Consider the following 25550-nt stretch of genomic DNA (forward strand, 5'->3'; position numbering starts at 1 on the left):
GATGTTTTGTGTTGAAGGGATTTAAAAATATCTTAAAAATAAACAGGAATCATTTGCTGGTATCTGCTATGGTGAATAGAAAAAAAAAGATTATTTTTTAATTATAATTTTGTGGAATAATTTAGCTAATTACTACAGTATGTGGCGGAAGATACTACTTAAGCTCAAATTTCACATATTGTTACTATAATAGCTCCTTACATTTTGACTGAATATCCTGTTTTTTTACATGCATATGGTAGCTTGTGGAATTAGTTATTTATGCTTAATTTCCCCCTTTTATATAGAGCATGCTTACAGCAGCAGGCTGTGTGTCACGGCATGGCATGGAGAGCCTCAAAGAGAGACAGAGGTTGCTTATTACATTTTAATACTGATCCATTAAAAATAGATGTGCATAGTAAAGATAGAGTCAACATTTTACAGAAAAAATACAAGGCTTTAAAGCAAGGCAAAGGCAGGCTTATATCAATAGCAGGGCTGAAGATCTGACACTCAGGTTGAAAGGCAGGTCTGTTGTCCTGATCTAAAGTAGATAAACATATCTTTTGTGTTTACACATTTATACTGTGTGCACAAATTAACAAAAATGTGTAAAAAATTTACAGATAAATAGAATTTGGTGTAAACATAGTACAATTTTAATTGCAACAGTAATAAAAAAAGGCTTTGAATTATATTTACTTTTTCTGTGCATGGCTCCTCTATAAATCACTAAATGATTTTCATAATTTAGGTATTTTTATTTATTCAGCTTCATTTTACTTTAAGCTTTATGAATATATCACAAAATTAAAATGTTAATGTTGCATTTGTGGTACTATCTGAATTCTCTCAGTGGCATTTAACATGAAGTAATGCTCTAGGTAAAGCTTAACTGAATTGCAAGTGTGGCTGTAGACTCTTGTCTTGTTAAAGTTAAAACCACTAAGCCAATTATACCGCCACCTGACATTTTAAAAAACCTTTATTCAGGCTGTGAATATCTCCTCAATTTCTTTTGTTTTTAGAAAATATACTGACACGCTAACCTTCCTCTCTTCATGTATACAGTTGCTTCCTCCTGAGGCCCCTTACCCCTGTCTGCCTCTTGGCTGCCGGTGTCTTTCCTCTGTGTCACTTTGACCTCCTCTCCCTCTGGAGGGGGAACGTGTGCGAGTTCTGGGACTACTGGAGCTTCTCACACCAATGGAGGCCCTACGCTGGCCCTGCAGAAACATATTGAACCCCCACACATTAAATATAAAGACAGCAATGAAATATTAGGGTAGAATGTCTAATATCCCAAATATCAGCAGATGAGCATGCACCTAATGATCCTAAGTACCTGTCCTGGGTTGGGTGTGGTTGCAGTCTTGTTGGGCAGGGTCAGAGGGTCAGACTGGGTCATGGTGTTATCGCTATTAGCACGCAACAGCGGGTGAGAATGAAGCAAAGGGAGAGGCAGTGTGTGGGCACTCTCTTTTCGCTTGGGAACTAACTTTGGCGATTCCAAAAAGGGCACTGAAGATGTGATGTGATGTGGAAATTTACAGTGAAGCAACAAAGCAACAAAGGTGTGAGAAGTGAGGAGGAGTGAGGATTAATATGAATGGATGAAAGGGGGGAGAAATTAGGAAAACTGTTACAGGAAAAGAAGGGAGACTGTTAAGGCACATACATGATAAGATGGCAAGTGTTGATTGTAACACTTAAAAGCCCCTTCAGAGCAAAGAGTTTGTTAGGGAAGCTTACCTATGTCTGAGTCTTTGTGGTTTTTGATGATCTCGCCAAGTTCAAAGTGACCAGACATTACAGCTACCTTTAAAAACAGAGGGCAAACTGAGACTTTGTTCTAGCGCATTTAGCACCTTGATAAATATTTTCCATTTACCTGAAAAGGGGTTTGACCATGCTTATTCTTTGCCTCCTTATTTACTCCTCTGTACAGAAGAACACGGGCACAGCTTTCCTGATGGTTTAGGGACGAATAGTAATTAGTTAACATCTTTAGAAAAACTGTTATACTAATAATATTGCAACATGAGGCATCTTTGTTATGCTTGCCTTATTGTACAGGGCTGAAATGTGAAGTGCAGTATTCCCTGAGGCATTCTGAGAAGCGATGTCTGCCCCGTAAAATAGCAGATGCTCCAAGTGTTGTGCAAAGCCATTCTGGCAGGCCTATTAAAGAGTATAATAGAATATGTGCAAAAACTGTTAGTATCATGAGTAAAATTGGATACAACTTGATCTAAAGAGCACAGCTTCATACAGGGCAAGGATAGGTTATTTCAAGAAAATGAGACAAAAAGAAAGACAAACCAAATCTAATACCATGAGTAATAAAATATTATAGTCATATAAAATCTCCTTTCAGAAACAGGTGAGAGTCAATTATATATGGCCATGGTGGTCAAGAAAAAAATAACAAAGAAAAAAACCCACTGAAACAACTGATATGAGCCTTTAGGAGCTTGAAGGTTTCCTCATATTTTTCTGCAGGGACTAAAATATCACAAGATACGTACAAAGTAAAGAAAGACAGCACAGAGCACAGCAAAACCAAAATAAAATACCATGACAACCAGCTCGCAGCACAAACGTAAATTTACCAGAACGTCACAGATAGATAATATAGGCAATGCACATGTAAATTCAGTAAGAGAAAGAGGTCTTATTCAATGCTCTTTCTGAAGTGGACTCATCTGGAGATGACCTGAATGAGAGCAGGTTTAAAGAAATAATGCGGTCACTTCATTCACACTATTTATTGGCATCACACTAATATGACTGGCACTGCCTTTGACTCTGAAAGGCTAGCAGGGATGATAAGAGGGTGGGATGAAGGGTACCTTATGGATTTCTTCCATTCCAAACTCCTCTTCATCCCTGTGCTATGGAAAGAGAGAAGGACGGGAAGAAGCAGAGAGAGAGAGAATGAGGAGATGAGTGAGGACGCCAGAGAGTGAGAGGTATGAGAAAATGCTGAGAGACTGAGTGTGACAGTACATGATAACTACCACAGAGATAAGACAGGAAAATGATGGTGCATTGCTCAATTCAACATGAAAAAAGACACAAACCACAGATGTTTTACATAAAAATATGAGAGGAAACCATGAAACCATACAGGAATCCACAGACTGACTGATGTGAGTAGTGGACTGGCTCATCATAAATCTAAAATGGGACTACCTGATGAGACTCGTCCCAGCCATTTTCATCCCTTGTCCCAAGCTTGGCCCTGTAATAGAGCAAGGTCTCACAACAAGAAGTGTCGCCCCCTGCCAGCACAGTGTGGTACAGTGGGGTCAGGCCACAGCGGTCTTTGTAATCTGGAGATGCTCCGAGGGACAAGAGAGCCTGGCAGGATGACATATGCACAGCAAAATAGATTATCTAATGTGAGGAGCTATGTATGTGTACAGCAGCAATAAGCATTCCTGCTTATCAGTAAAATTAAAAATCTCTAAAAAGAATAATGTTGGCATGATGTGCTCATTATCATTGTTGTTGCTCATAAAAGATGGCTGTTAGTTGCTCAAGTAATAGTGCTTGCTATTAATGCATTATAAGCTGCAACAACTCCAAAACACACACACAAAAACACATGTAGAGATAAAACTAATCTGTACTGTCAGAGGTAATGATCTGACACAGGAATCGAGTCGAGTTGTCCTGGGAAAATCAATCTGCCTGCTCAGTGACGGTCTTTTCTGTCTGCTGTCTGAAGAAATTCAGGGATTTAAGACCAAAGACCTGAAGACAGACGCAAAAACCTGCAGTACAACAACAAGGCTAATTTCCAACCAATAACACTGCTGTCATATTGTTTTAAGCCAGCTGATTCGAGTTTGGAAAAAAAAAAAAAAAAAAAAAAAAAACTTTGGGTGGTATATTTTATTAATGGCTTATTTTAGCACAAATGAAAGAAAATAAGTAGGAAATGATACAGTTGTAAAAACATCTTATAAGGTTTTTTATAGATCAAATTGATGGAAGAATCTGTGGTCTTTTACACATTTATGAATGACTCTTCTGTCACACATCACAAAACAATTACTCAGAGATTTATTCACACTTTTTATATCCTTATTTCAAAATGTGTGCCCTCTTTGGCCTTTATCCATGTGATTCAGTTTACAGCGTACTCTATGGGCTGAAACCACCACTTCAGATTGCTTAGGATCAGCAAGAAACTTAAGATATGTTGTGTTATGGTTTTAACACAAACTACAGCCAACGTCCTTCATTAAATGTCTTTTTATCGCCACAACACGTTTCAAGGATTAAAACCTTAAAATACAACAAACTATTTAAAGATCAGTTTCATGAATTTTGGAGTCTGCTTTGCAACCTTTGGAACGGTTATGTTTGTAATAAAAGCATTCATGATATACAGGTACAGTTTATCTTCCTCTGTTTTTTTTAACTTACTATATTAAAGCGTTTTAAATCAATATAATCAATTTTTTTTTACATTTTTAATAGAATCTAAAAAAGATAAACAATTGATATCTTTAATTTATTTTCAGATTTGATCATAAAAATTATGTCAATCATTCTCTCCACACCAACTGCTCCACCTTAGTGTCTTTTTCTGCATGCTTGTGATTTTGAGTTCTTACCAGCAATCCAGCATGATTGTGAGCTCTAACAGCTTTGTGCACTGCTGTTAAACCATCTCTGCTTCTGAAATCCATGTGAGAGCCACCCAAGACCAGCAACCTGACGGCTTCCACTGATAGTCCAGACTGCATGGCCACAGAGAGTGGGGTTTCTGAGCCCCAGACAGGGGTTAAGAACAGGAAACATGATAAGTAGGCAGGTGGAGGTATCAATCACACCTCAGTTTCTCTTAACGGTTAGGCATAATTATCAAATTGGCAAAAGCATAAATTGAAGAAAATGTTAGCAATCGATTAGCGGCTGCACACACGGTCAAGTGGGAAACTCACCTCCATTGTCAGGGTCATGAAAATTTGGATCAAGACCTTTCTCGAGGACTTTTGTCATTTTCTCTATTGCTCCAGTCTGAATGTAATCCAGAAACTTCTTTTGACTGGCCTGAGTGTAGAAAAAAAGCAAAGTTATGTTAAACAATAGAACTCAGGACTGTGCAGCTATTAATGTTCAACTGATAAGAAATAAAGTACCTTCGTGCTGAGTTTAGCAAGAGCTTTTTCATCCAGATTGGTCTGTTTATAAACTCTGGTTTTGTACCTAAACTGAGGACAAAAAAGGGAACTGTGAATCATATGGCAACACGGTTCAAAATAACATATAAGCAAATGTTATTCTGCAGGCATGTTGTCATTCATGGCTATAGAATGACACACAAAGAAAAACAGATGAAGAGTTTTTCAATAAACATGCTGCTCAGAAAAACAAGAATTATTCATGTTAACAGTAGCTAAACACTTAACTCTCCATCTTAAACTTGCTAGAAAAGCTCCAAGATTCACTTCTTTAAAAAACTTGGTCAGTTTTGATTTTCCTTTAGATGAAATCTTGACCTCATGACCTAGCTAAATGCTTCAGTTAGCAAATATCCCATGTCCATATGTGAAACATAAAACAGTATGGTCTTTAATATCAAAACATGATCAGCCATCATTTACTAGGTAAACCTAAGAGCTGAAATTGAAGGGAACTGGATTTCTTTTTGTTGTGTTTTACTAAACAAGCAACTGAGGAGCTTGGAGCTAAGCTAAGCTAATCTCAGCTAAACAGCTGAGCTTTTCCAGGATTATAGTTTTGGAAAGCAAAGAGGCTTAATATTTAATATAAAACTGTGGTAAGAGTGAATATTAATGAAGTTCACAGAACAGCAAACACTGATAAGATGGCAGTTATTAAATTATTAAATTGTGCAGCCATATAGGTATGGGTAATGGATTCAGTTGGGCTATTTCCACCACATGGAAACCAAATTCTTGTCCAAATTCTTAGTACATCAGTCCAAACTGAGTTCCAGTCAAAGCCAAGTTTCACTTCTTGGAAATATTACAAAGAATTTGAGATCTTTCCTTAGACATCCAAAGTCTGTTGTAAGTTAATTAAAGTAAGGAAGTATAGAATATAGAGACATAGCTCATAATATGATCTGAAATTACTTGAAGTAGGTGCTTATTTGAAGGCTGATTGCTTGGGCATCCCTCAGCTTTTGGAGTACTCTAAACCCTAAATATAAGAATAAATATAGTCCTGGGTAATAAAAGCATTCCAAGTACTGGAATGGGCTTAGACCAGGGTCGCTGGTAACCTCCTCAAGGTAAGGACTGCTTTAAAAGGGAAACGTTTTCTCATCAAATTCTTATTTGCTGCATTTTGAAGTTAACAAAAAACAAGATATTAGCAATATTTCTGAAACTGTTCTTTACTTTACTTGTGGTGCCTAACGTTTGGACAGTATCGTAGAGTTTCCAGTGGAATTAGAAAGAAAGGCCTTATCACCACAAAGACATACCCTCATCTGGAGCTCAAGCCTAGTCTGACTTCTGGATACAACATCTCAGCAGCATTAACAGCAGCTGACCACCAGAGGGCGCTGTGAGATAATTGTCTCACAGCATGAAAACTTTACATTGATGCTATTCAACAACCCACTTACCAAAACATGGAGAAAGGTAATGTAATTTGCTGGTTACATAACATGCAGAATGCAATTAAATCCATTAAATCTTGTAAAGAGTTATTTTTCCCTGAATATTTACTCTGCTAAGCATGGATATTCGATTAAGGAAAACTAATCTTGTTTTTATGTTTACCCACTTATGAATAAAGTTTTAATGTTTTAACACTTTTTCAGTGCTGCTTACCAAAAGTCAAAGCAATGTCAACAGCTTCTGACAAAGAAAATAGTTACAGCTGTTTGGGAAGGGTAGCAAAATGATATTCAGATCTTTATTATGGAGGAAAAACACAACCTATAGTCAATTTTATGTGTGGTCAATCATCATGTGGTCTGGTCATCTGGTCATACCTCCAGGTAGGGCACCCCTTTCTCAAAGGAGCGTGCGTAGTCCCGCAGCGGCCGCTCTTCCTCTAGAAACTTGGCATCACGTCCCTCTCCAGCTGGCTGGAAAAGGCCGTAGTTATAGGCATCCCACAAGGACTCACCGAGAGAGCAGATGATCTGCTGCTTAGCACTCCACACAGTGCAGTCCTGGTCAAACTGAAGACACCTCTGACATACAGACGGACAGGGCAGAGAGGTCAGAGGCCCAGCATACAGGGATCCTTACACTTATACATCTTCCGGAAATATATTTTGTGATAATAGCAATAGTTTCTTAGTGGATAATAACGTCAGAAAAGGTCCTCAGTTAATTTATCAAGTGTTTTAAGACAGTCCTTTAACGACCCCAAATTTTAACCATTATATAATTGTCTACATTTATTTTGTGCTGTTAGCATCACAAGTGAATTGTTACTCAGAAATATACAAACAAATCAACTTACAGGTGATGTTAATTAACACTTGAAGATAACAAAGAAATATTTAGATGTCTAGATGTAACTTTAAAGTAAAAAGAAACAAGCTTTTAGGGTTGGAGCCAACCTAAAACCAGCTTTGTTAAAAGTATTTTTACAGCCATACTAACAACCAAGAACAGCTGTAATGACAATTTGGCATACCTTGTCAGAGTAGCATGTACAAATATAAATGTCACTGTCACTTAAGGCTATTTTATCTAAATATCATACCTCTGCATGGTATTCTTAAGGAAATGATCTTCATGAATCAAAATACAACATATAATATTTACTGTACACAGAATGGATGGTTTTGCCTCTAAATGGTTGAAATATTCCAGAAAAAAAAAAAAAACAACTAAGCCCTCAGTATATACCCTCATACTACAACGGTTAACACACAAAAAAAGCATGTAACGAAATAAAAAGTGTTAAAGAAAACAGCTAAGAACACACTAGCTTTAATGAAAGTGGCTATCAACAGTTTAAAGGCGTAAAACAAATTATTTACTATCACGACACAAATGATTTTACTAGAGGCAGGTTATACTATGGAGAGGTTGTCAGTCTATCGCACAGTTCCTTCGTTTTATATCAGAGTTAATTCTTTCTTCTTAACTACATTTTTATTCAAGCTTGTATAATAGGTGCATTAGAATAAATATAATACACATTTTGTTTATATATTAAGAAAGTTTGTATTTAGCCCCAAATGAAAACAACATAAAAATACTTTTATTTGTTCTAAAATAAATACTCTAAGCCCAGATATTGTATACCACTGCATTATAATATCACTAATACTGATATTTACTTATTATGATCACATAGTGCTGATGATGCTCATTTGAAATATGAACATATGTGAAATGTATTGCTTGTAATTGTGTTTTTATATCATAGAATGGCCTCTTAAGAGAAGCAACGTTTGTTATTTTCTCTCTAATCTCTGTTTTTGTTTTATAGAACATTGGCGATGCAGTTATGAGAGAAGATTTAGTCATTAAAACTGCACCAAGTAAAGACTGCCTTGTTTTTGTTATTATATTATATGGATGGTTAAACAGAAACACTCACAGGGTTAATTTAAGCATCTATATATCTTTATGGACTGACACAGAGATATGGCATTATCATTTCAACATTAGTCAGTGAATGATAAATGCATGAAAATGTTATGTGTGTTGAATATAAATGCTTTACTTTTTGAATAATGTATCTTCTGCCACAGATAAGATGACATGTGTTATCTTTTTAGTCCATGCAATCAGGTTTTGGGGTCTAGTTTATTTTCACACTATATTTTCTTCAGTGTTGTCTTAATGACATAATAGAAATAAACTGCTGTATGGAAAGTGTGATATTTACACCACAGTGTGCAAAAAGAAAACAGAATCTGTGGGAAAATGTCCTTCACTTCTTATTGCATGTCTGTGTGTGATACACTTGAGGCTTGCTGGTCACAGTGAAATATTGCCTTGAATGCTTTCTGTATTTGGTAAGCCTAACTAGATTTTAATATAATTTTTGCACCAGCCATGTATTTCTACAGTGATACCATTCTCTCTCTCTCTCTCTCTCTCTCTCTCTCTCTCTCTCTCTCTCTCTCTCTCTCTCTCTCTCTCTCTCTCTTAAAAGAATCCAGAAGCTGGAGGACAAATCTGACAGGAGGCAGGGCTTTAACAGCAGGTCTGAGTGGTTTCAGTGAGATATATGCATCTATGCTGTTGTTCTATTTCTGAGAACTGTAGGCAAAACTGCACAGCTCAGCACACTCTCATGCCCCCCACCCCAACCCATCTCCCCCCTTGAGTCTTGACTAGGTTGCACTATTTGATAGTGTAGCCAACTCTATTGGCATGGCAACCATTTCATTAGTGGAGGCAGGCACCCGTTGCCGTAGCAATGTCTTGGTGGTCCCTGGGAGGTAAACCACATGATGTGAATGATTGTGTATGTTTGTGTACACACATGTAAGTGAGCTGGAATGTACTGTATATGTGTGTTGGTGCATTCTTATGGGAGTGTGAGTGCAGTGCATACACCTCTCTGCTGTACATGTGTGTATGTGTGTATGAGAGAGAGACAGAGAGAGAGAGAGACTGAATGGCTAATCCCTGGGAGAAGGAAGACTGATGTAATGCTTTCTGTACATTGCATTGACTCCTCTCTCATCAATACACTTTTTTGTTTCATCAATGACTTTTGGTTGTATTTTTTTCTCTTTTGTTGGCAGTATTATGGTTTTCAAAAAGATATGTACTTCCATATTTCCTTTTCCTAATATTCACTTCTTGTCTTTATCTTTCTGTAGTTCCTTTTAGTAACACTGCAGCTACAAGCTTTAAGGTTACTGTGTGCTTGTCAGTAGTGTGGTTTGTCAGCTGAATGTAATTTCTATGGTTGATGAAGACTTAAAGGCAAAGGCCCTCCACATATTTCTTCCCATCCAGAGTCACTCCATTCCTCAGCTCTCCCCAAACTCATTAAAAACCTATTAGATAATTAGCAATTATTGTTATATTGAGGGCAGCTGACATGTAAAACAGTCGGCTTGTTCAGGGGAAAGGAAAATTGAGAAAGAAAAATGTTGGAGTGGGCATAGTGGGGCATTTTCACCTTGATATGCTGTATGTGTGGGTTTGCCAATTCTCACCTGCTGCAACCAGAAAGCTGACAGCTGCTGTAAGTGTGAAATGATGATACCTTTAGTTTAGAAACCCAATTATGACCATGCCAACCCCAAGCTACTTGCTTATATAGTGTTGTTGACTAAATATAATTGCCCTTGCAGGCTGGTCAAGCTGCTTCCTTTAGGACTCATCTTTATATCTGTAGGGTATTTATGAAAAAAATCTTTTAAAGTATAGATGTATTTCTGCAGTTGTGCATGCAAATCATGCAACATCAGATATTCTTTGCATTGCGCAGCCTTGGCTTCTTTTAAGTAACTGCTTAAAATGGAAGCAGATTGAAGACTGCAACAGTATTGCTTAAAATGTTTTGATTTAGAGATTAAGAGTAAGTGGATTTAATATGAAACCAGCTTTAAGAAAAAAGAAAGAAAACAAAACAAGACAAAACAAAACAAAAAAATAAAAATAAAAATAAAAAAAAGGGGAAATTAAAGTGAAATGAGGAAAAAAGACTGAAGGCATTTCACAAATTCTTGGCTGTGCTGTCACTAAATTTGGAAAGTGTCATAGCATATTGACTGGAGTAGCAGATTTTGTAATACAGTTGCACAACAAGGAAACTTGATTTATTTTTGTCTAACGTAATGTATGTATACATTGATGAGGGTCCGAATAGTTCTGATAAGTCAAATACTAATTTGCCTAATTGTAATTTAAGATATTATTTTTTATTCATTTTTAAAATTCTGTTTGTCAAACCAAAGCTACATTTCTCTCCGTGGCAGTAATACCTTAGAGATTTGGCTTGAACTACTTCCTGATTTGGAAAGACCTCCTGTCATTGCCCTCTTTCGTCAGGGAGACTTTTCCACGTACAAACCCCATTTCCAGTAAAGTTGGAGAGTTTTCTAAAATCCTACAAAAACTTAAAACTGTCATTTATCAGTTCATTTGAATCTTTATTTAAAAGCAATTGTAGATGATAAAAGCCTAAAGTTCTTTGCAATTTAGGCTTCGGAGTGACTAATTATTGATCCTCTGAGTGAGCTTGACACAAAGTGGTGAGCAAAGTCTTATATTTGCATGGAAAGATTAAGACTTTGGTTGATTTCTCTGTCTTTTATGAGAAAGTTAATGTTTCAAAAAGCAGATTTTTCTGTTAAACTTCTAAAATTTTTGAATGTGCTTTTGGGATGAAATTCTAGGTTTGTTAAAATCTTCTTAATAAAATTAAGTTTGTCTATTATTTGAACTCGTTTCTGTTGTACATGTCTCTGTCAAATAGAGGTTGCATTACACAGATTTCTCACACACAATGTATGAGTTGTGTTTTTGATGCACCTACTGTTTGTTTGATGTCAGGAATTCCGATGCGGAATACCATCATGGTCAGGTAAGTGTCCTCTAGTGGAGCCACTGTGGTCATGCTGCGCTCCATTAGAGCTCGTCTCTTTGCTGCTAAGAGCTGCTGCTGCTGCTGCTGCTTGCTGGCAGCAGCATGGTAATGTGGTGGGGCCTGATTGGACATGTAAGAGATACCCTGGCTGCCCAGGTTGCCAGGCCTCAGCGTCCGGTCAGCTCTCTGTTTACCGACCACAATGGCTGCTGGTTTTACCCCATCACCACTTTTCCCTTCCCAAGATTGTCGTCCTCCTGTCATTCCTTTTTCTTTCAGACCCTCTAGTCCTCCATTCTCTGTGTTACGTCCACCTCTGTCTTTTCTTTGTTCTCTTCTTTGCTCCTCTTCCTCCTCCTCATCCTCCCCATCTTTTTCATCCTGACTGGGATAAAAGTGCTCATTATTTCCCAGCATCCTTTGCTGTGCAGGGGGTCACTGCAGAGAGGGCTGAGTGATATAGCTGTCATGGAGACAAAACATGGCTATCCCATGAGACTGGCTTCATCCTTAGAAACATGCTGTGGGAAACAGGCAAAGAAGTGAGTCAACTTTGGTCATTAAACTCTTGTGTTATTGACAGAGTGAACTTAATACAATTAGAATGTACGCAGTTCAAATATGTAAAAGACTCGTGCAATAATAGCAAAACTAGCCACTGGCAATGTTAATAAGTCCATATGTGTGAATTAGCACTGAGCTGGTCCACATTTCCCATTTAGCCACTGGGAATGCATCAGGGAATAGCAGGCTGATGGAAGACAGGCTAAATATAAACTGTGAATTTGCTTCACAGGTTCTTTGCTGAAGAGAGCGAGGTGGATACAACGTAGCATCACATGAGGTCAATATCATTTCTACTTTGTGGTTAAGGAGTAACTATATGTTTGAGGAGCAGCCCAGTTCTAATAGCTAATGTGAGCACCTTAAAGGAAAACTCCACCCTCAGATAATTTTTACAATGTTTGCATTCCTTGTGATAAAGGATATTTTTAAAGTCTTGTGATTGGCCTTGCGGTGTATTCTCAGCCTCTCAGCATGCCGTCATTGTGTCTGCATGGAACAGTATTTACATACAACCTGAAAACTCTGCCTCAGCTTGTTGTAGAAGGTTTTGTGCAACTTTGACAAAGACTAATATGTATATTTAACTATATCAAGTTTAGATTTGATTTGATTTGATTTGATTTGATTTGATTTGATTTGATTTGATTTGAACAAGAATTATGGCTGATTTGAAATTTTAAGATCTGCTCTTTTGACAGTCTTATGGCTATACCGGTATGCATGTGCTTTGAGATGATAAAGGTTTTCACTCACACTCACTCACAAAACAGGTTATATTACTATTCAATGAAATTCAGTTTAATTCAGCTTTATTTGCATAGTATCAATTCACAACTAAATCATCTCAAGGCACTATACAAATATATTCAATTCAAAACAATTTATTGTTAGCCACTTTAAGAAATCCACATTAGTCCAATTTATAATAACAGTGTTCATGCAAAACTATTGCCTGTCTAAAAAAGGTGTCTGTACTGTTGGTGTCTGAAGCCTCACATAAGAGGTGCTTTTTGCCACATGTTTAATGCATATTTTACTTTGTGAATAAAGGCACAAAGTCTTTTTAGAGGACTTTTCTCTTTGCTGTCAAGGGACTAACTTCAAAACACAACTGACAATAAGTGAAACATCTGCATCCTATCATCAGTCTGCAGGGAAAATAAATCGCTATTAAACAACAATAACATAGAAATGCATGTTGGATTACCAGCAGCTAATCTTAAATGGGATTTAAGGTGGATTTTTGCTTTAAGATGGTTCCATTGCTTCATAGTGCATCAGATCTGGCATACTGGTGCCATCACGTGTTTCGTCCTGGTTTTTCTGTAGTCTGGCTACAGGGACTTTGCCATCATGCAGATCTGAACCATTGCCAACAGCTGCTTTAATGATGGTGAATGACGCAAGGGATCTCCCAGTATCGCATTGGCAGTTTGATGCTCTGAATATCATATGAGTTGGGAGTCTGAAATACATGGCTATCAGAATGCACAGATGGACAGATGGGATCCATAGAGACACGACTCAAATTAGGACACAGATCTAAACTCATACAGTCACAGATTATCAACATGCAGCTACTTTATTTGATAATTTAAAAAAGTATGTTGAAAAATGGTGCTTATGAGGGTTAAAGGGGCATTAAGTGATCTATGACTTTTGACTTATCAACCTCTATTGGGGACCAAGGACATCAACAGGTGTCTGGCACAGGTTACAGTGGCCTGCAATTGACATAAATGATCATTTAGAGATTAAGAAACTAGCCAGTAGCCAACTATGAACACCTGATGAATATTATATCCATAATCCAAACCTTTTCTATTTTACCAAAGCTAACTACATCTGATTGATGCACAGCTGCGAATGAGTCTCTGCATGGCTTTGGACATTTGCATTTACCTATATTTGTACATGATTTCCCAAAGTAACTTAAAAGTGTGGAACAAAACTGCTTCAGTACAACAAGAAACTAGCTAAATCATTAAGTACTTATTCTACTTAAAGGACATGGTGGAAGTAGAAGAGTGTTATGAAATGCAAAGAGGTAAAAACAAAAAGAGCAGGTTACACATGTTAGAAGAGGACAAGTTGTTGGAAGAGAGGACTTTTTAAGAGATTCTTGACAACAAACGACCCTGCTCTGATAGATCTGGTTTGTGATGAAGCAAAGTAAAATACTGGAATGTTGCTGTTGTCTGTGCTTTTCACCTGGACTTTCACTGGATTTGTTATAATGTTTGGTGCTTAATCCTCTTTGTTAATAAATCAGTTGTGTAAAGTTAGGACCCTGAATCAATCAGCGCTTGACCATTTCATCATGTCATTTAGGATCTGTTAGGCTTTTGGAGTTGGTAAGTTTGTGTTAGTTGAATTCCTGAAATCTTTCCTCTGCATGGTGTAAGGGGGGATGAATACAGATGGCTGCCCAGTGGTGTGGGGGTTAGCACTGTTGCCTCACTACAAGAAGGATCCTGGTTTAAATTTTAGCTGGGGCCAACATACTTGCACGTTAGGTTAATTGGTGATTTTAAAGAGACCCTTGAAGTGGGTAAGAATGTGTATGGTTCCGTTTGTGTTGGCCTGGTGACCAACATCTCTCTTACTCTTATGTGACTCACATTCACATCTTTGTCAGTGCCACATAAGTTTGATTTGCTGTCACTTACTTTGGACCAAACACCTCCTCTAATCATTATGTTATTGGAATCCAGATTGCAGAGGTATTTCTTCTTTGACTGATATCAGTCAATATCAAATCCATCTCCGTTGTCAGTGTCTATGCCCAATATCAATACTGAATCGGTTCCAACTTCATTGACCGATAAGGCCTTAGGGCTTGTGCCCATTTATTGCTGCTTTTTTAAATTTATTTATTTTTTAAATAAATATAAATATCTTTTTTTCACCTTGGGGGAGAGCTCTGCACCCAGCATCCTTTTTCAGAGCACTGTCTAAATTATGTGGCCATTCCAAACTTTGAGCAATCTGTGGACTTTAGACCTTAATAATGTACAAAAGCTACAAAAAGGCTTAAAATGAAAATAATCTTCAAACCTTGAGTCTGTCCTGCAGGTGACAGCAGATCACACAGAGCCTATGTTCAGTCAAATGTCTTCCTGAATCTTCTGAAAGGAGTCCAATTTAACATTATCTCTCGTTTAACTTTGGCCTTGTCTATCTCTGGCTCTTGCACAACACTAAAAGTAATATAAACAAAAAGTAAGCTGACACATAGATAATACAAAGCACTTTTTTGGATGAAACGCTGACAGGAAGCACTCCTGAGCGCCCTGTCAGCACTCTTCTGCCAGAGAAAAGCACTGTGAGGACATGGACCCTGAAGCAACCTTTGGATGGACACAAATCAATATCTTATTTAATCTCCTGCTTATTTTTGTATATGTTTACTGGCTGATAGCTGTTTACAATAAATATTAAAAGCAGAAATTAGAAGTCAGAAAAAGAAATTTGGGTATAAAATGTTATTTCTCTGCTCTTTCTTAGCCATGTATTGTTGAATCAGTTCCCTTGGGTCCTTGAGAAGTTGAGAAGGATCAGAAATTACAGAAATTAAATAAACTAAATAGCAAATCAATTGTAATACTTTTAATAATATTAAGAGATACTGATCGTAGAGGCCTATTTTATACAAACTGATTTTTACTGTACATATAACAATAAAACTTGGTCAATGCCTTCAGATTTTCACTATTCAGGGATGCAAGCTACAGGTTTTGTCGTATCTCATTGCTCTTATTTTTTGTCTAAGTGGTCTGTACTGTAGATTACGCCATGCGATAGCACCTTAAGTAAACAAAAGAGACAACATTTAGTCTGTCATACAGTGATAAAAACTGACTGACATTATTTCTCTTTTATGCATATTACTATGAACTGCAGTGTGTCGACTTGGTGCTGTCGCCCACCGTCTTTAGACAAGCAAGCTCTTGAGATCAAATCTTAGTTTAAAAGATGCATAAAGAAAATGGCTAGAAAAAAACAAGGCTCATTACACATTTTGTAGTACAAAAAGTGAGCAAATTACATTAGATTTAGCGAAAAGCCATCCACTCTGCATTAATTTTTTAATGAGAAAATTTAAGAAAACTGATGCTTTTCTTGAGGATGCGCTTGGATACACGTTGCACTGCACTGAGTATTACAACAGAGAGGAAATTATTGCCGGACTTTACTTTTGAACAAAATGTTTCTTATGTTTCTGTCCATCAATAATTTTAGTAAACGAGTTTATAATTATTTAAATGGGATTAACAATGAGCAAAGCATAAATTGCCTTTAGCTGCAATTTTAAGGGCTCTAATTTTTATATAATTATATAGTAATATAATGTTATAAAACCACTTTCACTTTTAAATTCTTAACAATACTATGCTGTTCATACACATATAACTAAATTTTTGTTCAGTTTTACAGAATGAAGCCATATGCTGTTAATTTTACCCCACTATATCTAAAATGGTAATTGTATTTAGCACTTCAAAAAAACAAACAAACAAAAAAACAATAATAATTTACTACTTAACATTTTCTTGTTATTAATATGAGTATATTTAACAGGATTTCCTGTTTACACGTGTACATAATTCAGCTCTTTTTTTTTCTATGTTTACTGATGCCATAGAACAAAACTAACGTTAATTATTGCATCTTTCAGTACAAACATATTTTAAATGCAACTATGATGAAGTCAGCAATGTTTGAATGATTGACTGGGTTAATGTAAAATGAGCCAAGTCCACTCTGATTTTGTCTGACTGGTCTAAAGTCTGCTGGTTGAGCAATTTTTAGGTGACAGGAAACCACAAAAGAGAAACGAGAGATCGTGGTCAGTTCCCTGAGACTGACAGCGATGGGTCGAGTTCTGCAACACACTCAGGATAAATAAAACTAAAAAAAAGGAAAAGAAAAAGATAAAACAGGAATAATTTAGAAGTAATGTTTTACAGCACCTGAGTGGTAAATGATTTGATGTATGAATAAATGGTGAAAGCAAAGACCAGAGAAAGTGTGTAGCTTTCTAACCTGTGTAAAACTTTTCCCATTAAAGTTTTCTACCGCCAGCAATAAAGTCAAGCCACAGTAGCTATCAATAGTTATAAAAGAGCTCAGCTCTGCATTTATCAATGGCCTGAAATCCATATTCTTCAACAAGGGACACCACACAATGGAACTCACCTCTGGTCTTTGCAGCAGGTATGAGCTCCACGCTTAAAAGTGATCACATTTTTAGCTGAAAGCTTCTCTAATTAAAAGCTGACAAAGGCTTGCTGGTTAACACTCACAAGCTTTTAATGCTATCATTCAAGTACACCAGGAGGGAATAGAACAGGCTGATTTATGAACAAAGTCTCATTAAATATTGAAAAATGTTGAGCCTCCACTAGGCAAGATAAGGAACAAGAGGGACAAGCTGAGAGTTGACAGGAGCCAACTAATTGGGATGTAAAAGCAAAAGGGGAATACACAAGAGAAAAAGGCAGAGAGAGTTGTATTTTATATGAAGTGGAGTAGTCAGATTGAGCGAGGCATGGGCGGTGGGAGGACAAGCGTGGCTAGAGGGGAGGTGAGAATGGCAGCCAAATAAAACAGTAACCTACTGATAGAAAAAATTACTTTTGTGCAAAATATTCTAACTTTGGCAGCTCAACTCACACCTCCAACTCCTTAACAATTATGTATAACAACTTGCTTCCACTCAGCTCTTCTGTCTCTGTGTCGACCAGCATCTGTCTACCAGTCCTGACTTTTCCTCCCAGTGGAAGACGAATGGTGGAGAAAGGAAATCAGTTTCACCCTCCTGACAAAAGCGTCTTTCAGCAGAAAACTAATTCTCACTATCTGTCACTGCAACCTCACACTTGAGTTGTTCTTCAACATTTTTGTTCTTTTGGATTATTTGATGAAAAGCTTGTATTCCCTTCACAGAGCCTGACCAACCATCAACCTTCAATTAAATGTTACTTACAATGGCAGCAATGAAATTATAATCAACTGACTAACTAGTGTGACCATACAAGACATGATGTTGATCTGTGAACTTTAGTTATGTTTTCCAGATTACTTCTAGTGTATTTACTAACTCTGTAATCTTTATCTTAGATGGAGAAGGGTGAGGAAAAAAGCAGAGGGATATTAGTTTGGACTCTCTTTTTGCACTAATAAAAAAATTGCAGATTTTTTTCACACTTGCTGACTTATCACTGCATTTAAATAATGCTATACTATTGCTTTTTCTTCTCTAATAATCTCCTAACTTAAGATTTTCAAGAAATCTGCAATGTATAAATAGCAATTTCTGAAGATATTAGAATTTTAGAGATCAATCTCTTCGCTTAACTTTGAATGATAAGAAGCCAAAAGGAGAGTATTATTTCGATAGATATGGCCAGTTGTGGGCTTTTAGACAGAGTAAAAATGAAGTGAAACTGAGATGAAGAGTCGGGAACTGATTAATCATGTTAACGAGGACAGAGATGGATATCCTCTTCATGCAATTATGGGTAAAATTGGAAAGATGGTGAGCTTCATAGAGGTCAGAGATACCTCTTGCTTCGCCTTGACTCTTCTGAGACGGTTTTGCATTTCTTGATTTTTGCAAATATCTATTAGTCTGTTGGAAAATTTGGTTGCCTTTTCCCTCAATGTCTTTCTAAATAAAACATAATGCATGTTTAGACTGTTGGTCTGAAATGCAGGTTAAAATATTGTTGCGCTTCACTGAGTTGGTCATACCTGCTTTACTTAAAAATGTACCATGCAATGCTCTCCTATCTGCAGAATTTATTTTTTGTTGGTTTCATATTGTTGCCTGTTTGCATTGAGGTTTCTCCTTTTCTTCCACCCAAAGAAATCAATCAGCATAGTTCCTGCACAGTGCACGGTAAGGACCTCATGGAGTTTTATATTGTTTCGTTTTGCCAGTCTCTTCCTCTCTCTCTCTCTCTCTCTCTCTCTCTCTCTCTCTCTCTCTCTCTCACTCACTCACTCACTCACTCTTTTCCTATGTAGGACAGAGCATGTGTATAGATATATTTTCAGTGTATCGGTCCCCGGAAAGTAGAATTGGAGATCATCCAAGGAACAGATTGTCCCACTTTTACGTCCTGCAAAAGTAGAGCGGCCAAGCTCTGTCCTCTAAATTCATCTCTTTGACTGGGTCTCCACCCTTCAGCCTTTTTCACAGAACCAGTGACGGGAAACTGTCAAGAACACTCAAGGCCCACTCCAGCACGGGATGGATGGGATGAGTCACCAACATGAGGGGAGAGGGTACTTAGATTTTATATGAATGGTGCAGCACTAGCTGTGAGATCTGGGGGTGGTGCTCTGACGTTGAAGTTTATGAAGGAAGGGCTACCCTGCATTATTGAGCATGAAGATTCATTAAATAAAACATTTAAAGTACTATGTAAAATAAAAATTCTTTTAAAATTGTGATATTGATATTCTTTCTAACTTTAAAATAAGCTTTAAGAATTCTATAATCCTATTAAGAAGTTGTATTTTTTAGAGCTTACAGTTGCAATAACAAGGTTTTGTATTTTCAAGCTGTAATTAAATCAGTGCTTGATAAAATCACGCTTAATTGACAATCATGTCATTCCTGATTAATTTTACTGGCGGATAACGGTACAAGGAGTATTCATGCTCTGTTCCCGTGGAGATTCTGGCATTTCCCTTAGAGGGTGGAGCAATGCTTCTATCAAGCACAAACAGATGCCTTTTAATCAGTTGCATATCTGATGCTAATCAAATAAAAAACTGATATCCTTGTTAATCAGCAGTGAAGTCAATGGATTAAATAATTACTCCCAGCATCATTTTACAGTAAATATCCTGCTCCTTTCATCTGTGTTCCAGTTCAGGCTTTCCCATCATCACCTCAGGAGCTCCCTTTATTTATTGATTGATTTGTTTTATTTATTTATTTTAGGAAAAGGGACATAGTTTGCCTTATTGGGTTCAAACATGCATGAAAGTGCCTACACAATTGCCGACTCTTTTAGGAGCAGCAGAACTATTTATCCTGGAAAAATATATCCATTAAAAAGCAGCATAAAGAGGCAGACCAGTTATCCCGAGCTTGGCTGGCAGTCTTGCGTTGATCAAAGTGGGCTATCTTTCCCCTCAGACTGGATATAATTGGGTCAGGCTGAACGTGCACTGAGGGCCTTGCTTGGGCTAAACTTGGCTGGATGGGCTGGGAGACCTCAATGCAGCACAGATATAGGAGTGAACACCCCCTGCGCTATATATAAAAGTCCTGTAAACATTGGTGCAGTAGTTCAAATTCCCTTGTTGAACACACAATAAAAATCCCTAAATCAGGCTTTTTCTTTTACATGTTGTATCCCATGACCTAGTTACTGCCTGAGCGTACTGAAACAGTGTATTATTTTCACAAATCTCCTTTGACTTGATCAATAAACTAGATGGTCCCCATGTGAAATACCAACTACACTCAAAGACTGAAGAAAGCTGCACAAAATACAGTTCAAAATAATTATTTTCTGGCTTAATATAATAATGATAAGTAGGCTAAATTAATGCCATGGAGCATTTCTGTATTCTTCATGACGTTTTAGAGGTAATTGCTGCCATTTGTGTTTTGTTTAGTATTTATTTTAACTGTGTGGGAATTCATTTGCAATTTAAGTCATCCATCTACACATGGTTGTAGAAGCACCTGTTCCAAACTTGGTGTCAATGCCCACTAATTTTCTCTATGTCAGCTACAATAGAAGGAAATGATCATTTGGGACACGTCCAAACATACAGTTAACATACCTGACTTTCTAAAAATGTGGCTTCTGTTTAATTTTATTTCATATGGCACATGCTTTCTTTTCACTCACCACACACCACTTGACAGAAAATGCATTAAAATGTTATGAAATCAAAGAGTTCAAAGGAAACTGTGCTGCAGGTTCTTCAAAAGAAGAAGGAAGAAGGTGCAGATGAAGGACCAAAACATTTCTTATAAGACAGACACAGAATTTCTTAGAGCAAGTTACTTTTTCAAGGACATCTTTTATGTTTTACAACAAAAACACCTCAAGCCTCAAATACAGTGAAAGCAGACTACAGACAAACACAGATGAGAGCAGGTTTAGGACTTTATGGCAAGTAAACAACCACAAATAGTTTGCCCACTAGTGACAATTTCACTTACCTTGTACGTCCATTTATTTAAAGTTAACACTGGGAGACAAAAGTCAACAAGATGCTAATAAATTCTGTTAGACATGGTAGACAAAGTGAGGACCATGTTGATATCTTTCAGGCCCAATTACGGTTTGTCCACCGTCATTGTAATGGAGCTTAATTGGCTCATCACACTAGAAAAACTTTCATACTTATCTGTTACCTTTAGTTACAAATGTTCAACCTCAATTAATGATGTATATTCCAAGTAAAGGATTTTGTAATAAGCGTTTATCTCAAACAGACAGGAAACCAAGAAAGGAAGAGAAACATCAGAAAAACTTACAGTTCATTTTCTGTATAAGCACTCTTATCAGTACGTGTTGGATGGAAAAAACAATTAAAGTGTCAAATGTATGCTTTCTATGAAAGAGTTTTTGAGGCAAGCATGTTTTTACACTTTCCCTTGGCTGTCATCAGAGCTCAGGTGAGACAAAATCAGCAAATAACTGGTGTGAAGCGGGCACTGGATTACATCTGGAACAGAAGTGTTACAGAGCTGAAACAGCACAAGAAATAAATCAAACTTGTGTTCTGCTTTGACATCTGCCAACAGTGTTTCCTGTCAGAGATCCTGGGATGACTGAGTCTAAAATCATTAAACTGAGGTTGGGTTGAGGACTTCTACAGCTGAGGGTGTTTGAGTTTTTTATAATGTGTTGCAGTTTGCTGGCTTCTATTTTCAAGGCTTAAGGCAATCCTCCAGATCTTCCCCCTGGGGGAAAACTCTCCATATGTAATAATGAAAAGCCTGCAGAGTCAGGGGAAACAGTTCTCCTTCATATTCCTTCTTAATGAGCACAACAATTAGATTCCACCTCTTCCATAAACATTTAGAGTTCATTAAAAATGGTATCAGATAAGGATTTTTATTTAAACATAAAATTACTTCTCAAGGATATTTGATTATATGACTGAGCTTTAGACAGATGATGGTCTAAATTGTTTCTTTCTGCATATTTTGCAGTGTTTGTCCATAAATAGCAAGATAATGAATTTCTATACTTTGCTCATTTAATTTCCCCCCCCCATAACTCCATACTGTTACATCCCAGTTTAAGACTCCTGTGGGACAGATTAAAGGAATATTTTTGTGGGTTTTGCTTCTCAGCTTCAGAAACACAGTAGCAGCTTGCAGCTAATAGAGCTGAGCTGTACTCTTCCACAGCGGTGAGTTGTCGCTGGAAATATTCCCTTGGCATGTTTGTCTTTTGTCCTGCCATCTCTCCACACCAAACTCTAGAGAATTGGTGGAGCATGTAGTGCTGTCACATATGCAGCTCTGTCCAGCCTTGTTACTGACTCCTGCTCTTCCTGCAGCAGTTGCAGAAGACAGAACAAGATCAGGCAGGAAAGATCAGCGTGAGAGAAGACAAGCTGCAGTGAAAATAAGAAGGCAGTTGTGGTTGAAATTCTGAATCAGAAACACTTGCATCAGACCGTCCAGCCAATTTGGTGTCTTTCATCTTGCACTCAATTGTTTCACAATCCCATTCTCTTTTGGCATTAGCCACACATAATCATAATCTCTCCAGTCCCTTTTTGGCAGCGATAACGTCACACAGCTCTCTTTCTTCAATTATGATCAATTGTTCTGTATTGTGAGGGAGCCATTAATCTTACTGTGCCCACTCTACTCTAAATTGCCCAGTTTGTATATTTTTTCATTTTCTTTTCTAAAAACATTCCCCTGGGTGCAATTCTTTGGTGGGAAATAGTTTTGCTTGGTTTGCGTTAAAACGTGTGTGGCGGGTCTTAAGAAACACACTCAATTATGTTTTATAGGATGAAAGAGTGCAGGTCTGGGACACACCACTGGGGCACAGAACTAGCTAATATCTTAAAATCCTTTTACAGCTAAGACCTGTAATAAACTGGATTTCTGCAGCTGCATGTGTGCGAACGTCTTCTCTGGGATTTCCACCTTTCCACCAGCTGACATCACAAACACTGCGAGCAGGCAACAATTTTCACAAGTTAGAGTTGAAGAAGTGTGTGAAATGTGGGTGTTAATGAGCTCAGATTTGATTCATCTCACCTTTCAATTTCAGCACCTTTTCTCTCTGAAATGCACTACAGTACTGTAAGTATCAGAGTGATATTAACATAAGCATTACATAAATGTAGGTTTTACATAAGCATACTTTTTTTCTTAAAAACTTTTAAATTGAGTTTTAACTATCTACATCAGTCATTTCCCCTTTTCATCTGTGCACATACTGCTGACAAACACCAGGTCATAACCCACTTTGTAACTGTGAGAAGCATTTTTAATATACTGCATTACAGAGTTATGATTCATAGTGAACATGGAGTAATCTGCTAGAAACAGGGTCCTTACTAGTCACAGGGGATTTAATTATGGCTATAAAGTTGGGTTCTGTATGCATGCCTACGTTTTTCCAGCATCACTGCCCTCTGAGTCTCGTAGTAAATGTCTGGTAGCCATTCTTTTTGTTAGAATATAACTTAAACATGATTTCTTTTGCACACGTTTTCATTATGGATTCTAAAAGATGCATCTCATAAATCCAATATGCAACATAACGGAGAGGCTTTTTCTCAACAATCAAGGTACTCATACAGGAGTTTTCTACGCAGGCTTTCTGATCGTTGTCCATTTTTTCCTGTCCCACTTTGCTTTTCTTCCCCACCTACATAAAACATGTGAACCAGACCTCAGAGGACACATAGCCTCCCTCTCTGTGCCACAGTTTCAGCAGCACCCCTTCTTATTGTAAAGCACCGTGACTTTCACCAAGCTGCTTAAGATCGTTTCTTCATTCTGTGTGTGGTCTTTACTTTCTGTTTCTCCTTTATTATAATTTTAGAGTTCATCCAAAAAAATCTGTTATTGCTTTCATTCATACTACTGTAAACATAGTTAATCATTTTGCTTTGTTATGGAATACACATGGTGCTTCAGGTCAAGTCCAACCAAAAACATGACTTTCGTTTAACATAAAAAGTACATACCTTTCAATCTGCAGTTCAGGCTGTGTTACTCCTTGTCGTATCCGCAGTGACCTCCTCGATAAGCCACGAAGAGAGTTTAAAAAGGATCGGGTTTAAAAAAACTGTGAGAAAGATCCAGCTGATAAAATATAAATGAGGGAAAATAAGAAAAAAGTGATTTTCTTTCTCCGCTTTCAAAGTCACATTTTTATGCCCTGTAGTCTTAAATATGCATCAGTTTGAGCCAGCCGGAGCTACTGTATTGTGCAGCCTCTCTTTTTCTTTTTCATTCACACACACACGCACACACGCACACACACTCTTTCACCCCCTCTGTGCTCTGGTATAGCTGCTCTCTCTCTTCCTGTGTGTCTCTGTTACGCACACATCCATGCTCTCTCCCAGTCTCACTTCAGCTGCTAGATTGATCCCTCTCCTTCGCTCTCCTTCCTCTTCTTCTGTGGACTCTTCACTATCTATCTATCAGCTGCTCTCTGGGTTTTTGCTCTTCTCTTTAATTATCTCCAGTTTTCTTCATTACACCCCCCAACATCACCACACCACCACCACCTTCTTCACTCCAACTTTTCAACATATTCCAACATCTTGCTCATTATTCTTTCAATCAAACACTCTTGTCATATGATATGATTTCAACCTTTTCTCTTCAAGACAAGGGAAACGTCATGGCCTCCCTTGTCTTTGTAATGTTTAGAGGTCGTCAAAAAGATATAACAGGACTGAATTTGGACTCTTAATGTTGATGCATTTATTAGTTTTAAATTCAAAATGAAATATTATGACAACTTTCGCAGCTACATGTTTGTGCAGTGTTAAGAGTGCTGTGTGACTTTGAACGAGCTTTCCAGGCTGCTGCATCTTTGTTCTGTTCTCTTGTTTGTTAGATATTTTCTGCTGGGACTGTCGCCCCAATCCCTGTGCAGTGGAGCTGAAAAGTATTTTGTTTGTTGTGCTTATCACGCTAGAAAATAACCTTTGAAAAACTCAGCAAAAGAAATATCCTTGTTGCTCTGAAGGATCCTCATCTAATATTCTTGCCCCCCCCTCATTTTTTTTTTTTTTTAATTTCCCTACCATTTCTTTTCCCTTTGTGCATTTTTATCCTCTTTGCCTGTGTGTGTGTGTGTGTGTGTGTGTGTGTGTGTGTGCGTGTGCGTGTGCAGAGGGTGTGGCATCTGGGTCCTGGCTGTTTCTCCCCAGCCTCTCACCTACGTCCCATCTTTTCGACAGCTGCTGCTCTGGTTGCTCCTCCGTTTATCTCCAGATCAGGCAACAGGGTAAAGCCA

General features: G+C 37.6%; 1 protein-coding gene across 6 annotated transcripts in view; it reads right to left on the reverse strand.

Annotated features, from left to right (window-relative positions):
* Positions 1 to 24554, reverse strand: part of LOC121632723 (SH3 and multiple ankyrin repeat domains protein 3-like) — a 42443-nt gene extending 17889 nt beyond the window's left edge. The window contains exons 1-13 of one of the 6 annotated variants that reach the window (XM_041974425.1): positions 24265 to 24554; positions 11443 to 11878; positions 6968 to 7171; positions 5139 to 5210; positions 4941 to 5049; positions 4611 to 4762; positions 3178 to 3345; positions 2835 to 2876; positions 2047 to 2163; positions 1874 to 1951; positions 1735 to 1801; positions 1328 to 1503; positions 1078 to 1208 (exon numbers count right to left, since the gene is read on the reverse strand). In XM_041974425.1, coding sequence (XP_041830359.1) covers positions 1078 to 1208; positions 1328 to 1503; positions 1735 to 1801; positions 1874 to 1951; positions 2047 to 2163; positions 2835 to 2876; positions 3178 to 3345; positions 4611 to 4762; positions 4941 to 5049; positions 5139 to 5210; positions 6968 to 7171; positions 11443 to 11757 — 1631 coding nt within the window. In that variant the 5' untranslated portion in view covers positions 11758 to 11878; positions 24265 to 24554. Of the gene's footprint in view, positions 1 to 1077; positions 1209 to 1327; positions 1504 to 1734; positions 1802 to 1873; positions 1952 to 2046; positions 2164 to 2834; positions 2877 to 3177; positions 3346 to 4610; positions 4763 to 4940; positions 5050 to 5138; positions 5211 to 6967; positions 7172 to 11442; positions 12111 to 15117; positions 15156 to 24264 lie in introns of those variants that run through there. The other 5 variants (XM_041974423.1, XR_006008958.1, XM_041974426.1 and 2 more) reach the window with 5 other exon arrangements.
* Positions 24555 to 25550: the final 996 nt, after the last annotated feature.

Source organism: Melanotaenia boesemani, chromosome 21, assembly GCF_017639745.1.
Source record: "Melanotaenia boesemani isolate fMelBoe1 chromosome 21, fMelBoe1.pri, whole genome shotgun sequence".
Lineage (NCBI taxonomy): Eukaryota > Metazoa > Chordata > Actinopteri > Atheriniformes > Melanotaeniidae > Melanotaenia > Melanotaenia boesemani.